The sequence below is a fragment of the Pinus tabuliformis genome, chromosome 5_2 (assembly GCF_031772625.1).
Source record: "Pinus tabuliformis cultivar Carrire ecotype Pingquan chromosome 5_2, CPIR1, whole genome shotgun sequence".
Taxonomy (NCBI): domain Eukaryota; kingdom Viridiplantae; phylum Streptophyta; class Pinopsida; order Pinales; family Pinaceae; genus Pinus; species Pinus tabuliformis.
Window position 1 is genome coordinate 965673713 of NC_142306.1, and position 8642 is coordinate 965682354.

Here is an 8642-nt window from a genome sequence, read left to right on the forward strand (position 1 = left end):
ATCCCTTCTGATAATGATGGTGCAGCTCATAACTATTCGGAACCCTTTGTACCTTTGGAGGCCTCTAGGGTCTTCACCAACATTCCAGAGCACTTAACCAGCCGGGAGAAGATTAGCACCTCGTCTGAATCTGAAGCCATAGTTGAGCCGGAACTGGGAGTTAGCAAGGTCAGGAAGTCGCACAAGGTCATGAAAAATAAGTTAGATTACCACACAAATTTTGGAAGCGAGTGTGGCATGGAAGACTGGAGCAACATTGCTGCCAAGACCCTGGTTGGGAAGATCCGTGGCCGGAAATACTCTGCAACGCGACTTCAAAGGTGGACAAGGGAGATCTGGAGCGAGTCCCTTGACTCTCTCCCGGTGGTTGGGGTCATGACCAAAGGCTAGTTCTCTCTCACCTTTGCCCGCCCTAAACATTCTGATTGGGCTCTCAAGCAGTTCTGGCACCTCGAACTGCACCCTGTCTATCTCAAGCGATGGGTGCCCCTTTTCGACCCCAAAAAAGAGAATGTCGGTGCCGGTCCCATCTGGATGCGGTTGCCTGGACTACCACTGCAATTTTGGAACGACACCGCTCTTCGGAACATAGGGGGCCACTTCGGTCTTTACCTGGATCATGATCGTTCCTACCTGTCCACTGGTAGCAGAGCAGTGGCCCGTATCCTGATTTTTCTCGACACCAGGGATGGTCTATATGAGAATTTTATTATGAGTTTTGATGGGATGAGGTGGCAGCAACCTCTAGACTATGAGGGTGTGCCCTTTCGTTGCAGGAAATGTCATGAGGTGGGTCATTTGTATAAAGAATGTCCAAGGAAGGGGGCTGGCAGGCTGGTTGCAAAGAAAGCCTGCTCCATCGGCACACAAACTGAGCCGGATCCCAGCAACTTGTCGGACGAGGCGGGTGTACAGGCGAGGGCCCCTGATCTCCCTGGTGATGTTGGGTCGCGGACAACAGCTCTGCCTACCTGGACTACCACGCATCCCAGGTCCCGGCCACAGACCTCGTCGATGCCTTCCCAGCATGATCTCATCATTTCGGGTACTGCTCTCTCTGGCCCTTTGTCTTCTGATTTTACAGATATATCTTCATCCATTACTTTGCCGTTTAATGTATCTGTTATTGATCACTATCTGTCATCTGCCATCACCTTACCTTGCACATCATCGAGTGAGTCTCATAAATCCTTAAACCTCCCCTCGGTATGCTGCACCATCGCTTTGGCCTCTCCTTCCTTCTCCCCTATCATCCATCATTCATCTGCAGAGCCCACCCCTGACCATTCTGTCTCCTCTTCGGAAACTCACTCATCGAGGCACAATTACTTTCTTAGATCCCTAACCAACCCTCTATCTGGGGAGGTTTTCGGTATTGGGCCGGGTCAGGGCAATTTACCCTCCAAGTCTCGAGGCAGACCTTCTGCCTTAGCGAAAGCCATCAAAAGAGCTAACTTTGAAGTGGAAGCTGGTACGCAATCTTCTCTCATGTGGGTCCTTAGAGCAAGACGACCCTTGATGACTGGTTCATCATGATATGTCTCTCCTTCAATTGCAGGGGACTGGCCAACCCCGATAAGAGATTGGCCCTCAGAGACCTATTAGCACAAAAGCCTTTTGACATTCTATTCCTGCAAGAAACGCTTGGGGTGGGGTTGGAGGTGACTGCTACTCTAACTTCCTTTCTCCCTGATTGGACTTTCATTACACTTGATGCTCGTGGTAGATCTGGTGGATGTGCTCTTGGCATCAACAATAAAACTACCCGGATGATCAACTGTTGGGGCCGGTCAGGTGTTCTTGCGATGAATGTTCTTTTTGGTTGCTCTGAGATTGAGTTTACCCTGGTTAATGTTTATGGTCCCTGCTCTGACCGAGAGAGTTTCTGGCACTCCCTATTGTCCTGTTCACTCCTGAGGGTCCCCCATCTCATTTTGGGTGGTGATCTGAATTTTTCTTTGGGCATTGCTGAATCTTGGGGTCCCCAAGCCACCCCGGATCCATTGGCTGAGTTTTTTTAACTCAAATCTCGGTGCCTCTCATCTCGTTGACATTCACACTACCAAGATACAACCTACCTGGAGGAACAGGAGGACTGGAAGCGCTGCTTTGGCTCGCAGACTTGACAGATTCCTCATTAAACAGGCCCTCCTTCCTGTTTTGTCTCGTGCACGTCAATGGGTGGGATCAGGAGGTAAATCTGATCACTCGCCCATCTACCTGGAGTTCGAATGTGGACCAAATAGAGCTCGACCCCCATTCAAATTCAATTCCAGATGGTTGCGAGATCCTGATTATAACCAGCTGGTCACTCGGGCCTGGCAGCACTTTAGACCTGCGATGGACTATGACCCTGGCAGGGCTATCAATGAAAATCTTATTCGCATAAAGAACCTTACCATTCAGTGGGTTCGGAATAAGAAAAAACTAGAAAGGGAGGCTCTGCACAGCATTGAGGAAAAAATTGGCTCTCTCAATAGGGGTGATCTGTTGGGCTATAGTAATGAGGATGCCAGGGCACAACTTTTTGCACTTGAGACCGAAAAGGCCAAACTGCTGAGACAGAAAGAGGAAGATTGGAGGCTTAAAAGTCGGGCTATTTGGTTACAGGCCAGTGACGAAAACACTAAATTTTTTCAGCAGCACGCAAATGGCCGCAAGGCTGCTAACACCATTTGGGAACTGTCCGATCGGAATGGCTTTACTGCGAAAACGCATGCACAGCTAACTGAGCTGGGTACCAGACACTTCTCCAATCTGTATAGGGCATCTACAATTATAAATCTCCCAGACATCCTGCGCATTACTCAGAACTTTAAACTTTTCGTTGAACAGGAGCAGAAGGATGATCTCAATGCCCCGGTCACCCTGGGCGAACTTGAGGGTGTTTTAAAATGGTTCAAGCGGGACAAAAGCCCTGGGCCTGATGGCTGGCCCATTGAGTTTTTCATCCACTTCTTCGACCTCATTTCAGCAGACCTTCTGGCTATGATTGAGGATAGCAGGGTGCGGGGCAGGATTTATGATGGATTCAACACCACTTTTATTGCACTTATTCCTAAATCGGACAAACCAACCAGCTTCAATGAGTTCAGGCCCATTTCGTTGTGTAACTGTATCTACAAGATCATATCCAAAATCATTGCAAACCGCATCAAGCCTTTCCTGTCCACTCATATTGAAAAGGAACAATTTGCTTTTCTGAATCATAGGCAAATTCATGAGGCCATTGGTACAGCCCAGGAGGCCCTTCACTCTATCAAAACTCTGCGACTGAAATCGACTATTCTCAAGATTGATCTCACTAAAGCATTTGATCAAGTTGACTGGAGTTACCTTCACCTCATCCTCATCCACTCAGGTTTCCCTCATACATTTATAAACTGGATTATGGGCTGCATCTGTCACGCTACCTTCAGTATATTGATCAATGGTACTGCATCTGACTTCTTCCACGCGGGGCGGGGTCTCCGTCAGGGTTGTCCCCTTTCACCATTACTATTTGTCCTCGTCATGGAGGGCCTCTCTGTGCTTATCAATAATGCTAAAGAAAGGGGATTACTACAGGGGCTCCGGATCAATGATAATTTATATCTCACTCACCTTTTATTTGTGGACGATGTACTTATCTTCCTTAATGGCACTAGACAAGACTCTATTCAATTTGATCTGCTCCTGAATTGGTTTTGCAGGGCTACCGGTATGGCACCGAATAGCACTAAATCCTCTATCATCATGACGGGCTGCACGAGACAGGAACAGGACACCTCTAGGAATCTTTTTGACTATGTCTGCATAGACATCAATGGCGGTCTCAAATATTTGGGGTATCACATCAAACCAAACGATTATAAGATCAAGGACTGGAACTGGATCATAGCTAAGATTGAGCGCAGAATAAATGTCTGGTATAATCGATGGTTATCCAGGGCAGGTAGACTTATCCTCATAAAGTCTGTGCTGGAGGCCATTCTAGTCTATTGGATGACCCTGGCCTGGATACCGATTGGTATTACTAATCGGATAAAATGCATCTGCAGACAATTCCTATGGCGCAACCTAGGTAAGGCATCCACGTTTGCCTGGATTGCATGGGATCGCATAAACCTACCCAAACAATGGGGTGGCTGGGGGTTAAAGGATCTTCACCTGTTTTCTCGGGCCCTTGCGGCTAAGATGGGCTGGCACTTAATCACAGGACAGAGCCTATGGAAAGAGGTCATGGTTGCCAAATATATCTCACCCCAAAATCCCCTTGAGTGGATCCGTGGCAACATCACACTGAAATCAGGGGCATCTATCATATGGAGGGCTATCACTAGGGCAGCACACATCCTACAGAATGGTCTTTCTTGGAAAATTGGTTCGGGAGCTAAGGTGCGCATTGGCACTGATTCCTGGTCGGGGAGTGGGGAATTTCATAAACTTCCGGCATTTATCATTGAGCACCTTTCCCACAGAAACATCTTTTATCTGGCACAGATTGTGGATAGGGTACACTCCTCATGGCGGGATCAAGCCTGGCTACAGGCGGGTGACCTTGGGCTCCCTCAGGAGGGCACTCGGGTCTGGCAACAATATATCTGGGCTCTGAAGGCATCCAACATCTGCATCACAGACCAAGAGGACAATTTGATTTGGGTTGTCTCAAAAAATGGTCATTATGCTCCAAAGTTGGGTTACCTCGAACTCATCAAGCACAGGGAACCCCCTATAAAGGACTGGTGGTGGAGTACTATCTGGAAACTGAATACCCCGCACAAACACAGAATTCTGTTCTGGTGTATTCTTAGACACTGTATTCCTACCATGGAATTTCTACACAGAAGGGCGTATCACGGGGCATCAAGATGTTGTTACTGTCTGGAAGACTGCGAGGACACTCCCCATTTATTCCTGCACTGCAACACCATTCATAACATTTGGTCTCGGGTCATCACAGAAGTGGGTTGCAGAATTAATTGGCAGGGCGCTACATTAATAGAGGCCTGGACATATTGGTGGCAACACTCTGCCCACAGACCAAAACTACGCAACCTCCCTCTAATCGTGGCTTGGGAAATATGGATCGGACGAAACAAACAGATTTTCAATGATATTCCTATCGACTGTGATTGGATTTGTGCTGCATCTCTTGCCACTTTTCGGCTCATTCCCGAGGAATGTACTCGCAGCAAGCCCTCTCATGAGACCCCTGAATCTATTGATCACAGCAAGGCGTGGGCATACTTTGATGGTGCGTCCAACGCCCATGGGTGTGGTGGGGGCGCATCTCTTTATCTGAACGACCAACACTACTACTACATCAGGATGGGTTTAGGACCAGGTACTAACAACTATGCCGAACTGCAAAGCCTCAGACTCCTTCTAATCTTTGCTTGGGACATTCACTGTGACTCCATCCAGATCTTTGGCGATTCTCAACTTGTGACCAAGTGGTTCAACAACCTATCTCATTGTCACTCGCACACACTGTCTGCACTGCTACGCGAGGTACACCATCTCAGAGCACTTTTTGACTCCATCACAGTGACTCATATTTACAGGTCTCGGAACAAAGTGGCCGATCAACTGTCCAAAGAAGCTTCGGAGCTGACCTGGGGTACCTGGCACATCACAGAACACACTGACGGACAGATCTACAGATATTATCATCGGCCTTTTATCGAGGAGGCTCCTGCTGATCCTGAGGTTTAGTTTTACAGTTCTTCTGGGAGATTTTGTTCTACCTCCCATTATTTATATTTGGCATGTATATGTACTTCATATTTATTTTGGTTTTACAGGAGTTAGTAAGTTATGCACCGAACTTACTATGTGGACACTAGTTTCATCACTGATGTTTTTCATGGTTTTATGGGACTGTGATCGCCTGCAGTTTTGACTTGTGGCAGCTTGTAATAGTTTTATGGACTGAACAGTAGTTGATACTACCAGTTTTTGTAACATGTAACTGATCTTTTAATAGAATAGTTACGAATTTTTTCTTTGTGAAAAAAAAAACTCACTAAAAAAATATCTTATATCAATAACCATTATTCTTAATGACTAAAAAGATATCTTAATTTATAAAGAGATTTTTCAAATGAAAAAAATGTATATTTTTTTTTTTCTATTGAAAAAAATACCATACAAAAAAATTATTTGAATATAATGATTAAAAAAATTATCACAAATTCAAAAAACATATTTTCATTAATTAAGAAATTATACACATAAATACATATATATTATTTTAAAATAGAAAAAATATTCGGATTGCATGAGCACTTAATTAAGCAAATTCCCTAATCACATATCAATATAGAAAATTAATGAACTAAAAAATATTAATTAATAAAAAAATATCCTTAAAGCTAAATAAAACTAACCAACTCTTAAAACTAAAAGCATAGTCCTCCAAAACAAACAAACAAACAATATATATAAATAATTTTAAAATAGAAAAAAAAAATATTTAAATGGCATGATCAGTTAATTAAGCAAGTTTTTGAATCCCATATTAATATAGAAAATTAATTAACTAAAAATATCTCTGAAGCTCAGTAAAACTAACCAATTCTGGAAAACTAAAAACATAGTACTTATAATCTAATCAAATCATTTTCCTCCACAAATAAAGTAATCTAATCATTTTCTTCTACAAACATGTCCTAATCAGATTCTGAAATGGATTGGTCTGTCACCTGTTCAAGGCGGTTCAACCCATTTTCTGAACTCTTATGGATTTTGGCAACTAGCTGCTCTAGCGATGCCTCAACCTCTCGAAGGGTCAGTCGTTCATGAGGATCCCTTTTGGTACACAGCATACCTATATTCGTCAACCACACAGCAATTCCATGCCCCTTAATTTCACTTACATCCTGTGATTCCTCTTCTTCATCGTCTTCTTCCTTTCTAATCTCCTGCCCGAAATTTTTGTCAATCACCTCCAACATTCTGTCTTCTTCCTTTCTAATCTCCTCCACCAAATTGTCGTCAATCACCTCGAACAATCTGTCAGAGAATGCATTGCCCACCCAACTCTGTAATGATTGCCCTTCTTCTGAGAAAACTGGATCTGTCGGCTTCTTTCCCGTGATCGTTTCCAACAACAAGATGCCATAGCTGTATACATCCCCTTTCATGGATGGGCGCCCTCCTATACCATATTCTGTAATCAATTTATATATAAAACTTTATTAGTGATTCATATATATCTGATATATAATATGGCTCAATCAATCAAGTGTATCACCATTTACCTGGTGCAATGTAACCAATCGATCCTATTAGAAGACTGGAGGTGTCCCTTGAGGCTGTTGTTGTTGAATCATCACGCGCTTGCGGTGAGATCATGAGGCGTGAAATACCGAAATCTCCAACATGGGCCGTCATACTCTCATCCAATAAAATGTTGAAAGGTTTCAGATCACAATGAACAATGGCCGAAGAGCAGTGATGGTGAAGATATGACATTCCATGAGCCACTTCCTTAAGAATGCTCAGCCGTCTTTTTAAACCCAAGCTACAATTATTCACTACAATGCAAATGCATGTCCAGGCTTCCCTGCGACATGAACTCCATAATCAAATATTTGACCTGCAAACTTGAGCATACGCCCACCATACTCACCAGATTCCGATGTTGGACTTTGCCCAACATCTTGCATTCTTTTATAAGTCTCTTGTATGCACCTCCTGATGTGGCAGAGTGTATAAATTTGACAACAATGATTGAACCATTGTCTAATACGCCCTTATACACTGAACCATGGCCGCCATGTCCCGCTAGGTTATCCGGGCTAAAATCGTTAGTTGCTTTGTTTACCTCTTCCTTACTTATAATCTTGGTCTCTCGGAGTTGGCTCCTGAGCATCATCCCTAATCTCGCTGAAAACTTTCCGACCATGTAGACTTTATACTACGAAAATATATCAAAAGCTTCAAGACTACACAAGATACCAATAGCAAAGTTAAGCCAACTGAAGTGGCGAAGATAAGTACCCTCCTCTTGGAATCATGATGGTGCTTTGTCATCAATTTACAAGGGGGAAACTCTATCCATCTGCCACACAGTGCAACGTTCCCTAAGAATGATGTAAAATTTAGTTCTCTGAAAGCTCCAAAGGATGGTATTTCTCCTGTCAAGTTATTGTATGATACATTTAAGTGGCTAAGCTTCCCTAGTTTGTCTATAGAGGGAGGCAAGGTGCCAGAAAGCTTATTGAAAGAGAAATCCATATCTTGAAGGCCTGCAAGTTGACCGATTGATGTCAGAATGGTTCCTTCCAATGAATTGTAAGAAAGATTAAGGTATTCAAGCCCAGCACAATTCACTAATTGGACAGGTATGCTCCCGGAAAAATTATTGGCAGAGAGATCAATTGCTAGAACCATTAGCATTCCTCCCAGTTCGACAGGAAGCCTTCCTGCGAGTGCATTATGTGAGACATTAATTTACAACTGCAGGTTATGAAGGCTAGCCACTTTCGATGGCATCACGCCACTTAGTTGGTTGTAACTGAGGTTCAGAAGCTCGAGACTGGAACAATCCCTGATATTGTCTTGTATATTACCACTGAATTTGTTGTAGCTGAGATTTAATCTTCTTAGCTGCTGCAAACTTGAAAAAACCTGATGAATTTCTCCAGAAAACCCAT

At 43.9% G+C, this 8642-nt stretch overlaps 2 protein-coding genes across 2 annotated transcripts; one reads left to right on the forward strand and one right to left on the reverse strand.

Moving 5' to 3' along the window:
* Positions 1-534: 534 nt before the first annotated feature.
* On the forward strand, positions 535-5697 carry LOC149162508 (uncharacterized). Its single transcript, XM_089435195.1, has 2 exons — positions 535-1206; positions 2146-5697. The coding sequence occupies exons 1-2, from the start codon at positions 535-537 to the stop codon at positions 5695-5697; spliced, it is 4224 nt and encodes a 1407-aa protein (XP_089291321.1).
* Positions 5698-6653: 956 nt separating this feature from the next.
* On the reverse strand, positions 6654-7377 carry LOC149162509 (putative leucine-rich repeat receptor-like protein kinase At2g33170). Its single transcript, XM_089435196.1, has 2 exons — positions 7245-7377; positions 6654-7153 (listed from the first exon to the last, which is right to left on the reverse strand). The coding sequence occupies exons 1-2, from the start codon at positions 7375-7377 to the stop codon at positions 6654-6656; spliced, it is 633 nt and encodes a 210-aa protein (XP_089291322.1).
* Between the last annotated feature and the right edge of the window lie 1265 nt (positions 7378-8642).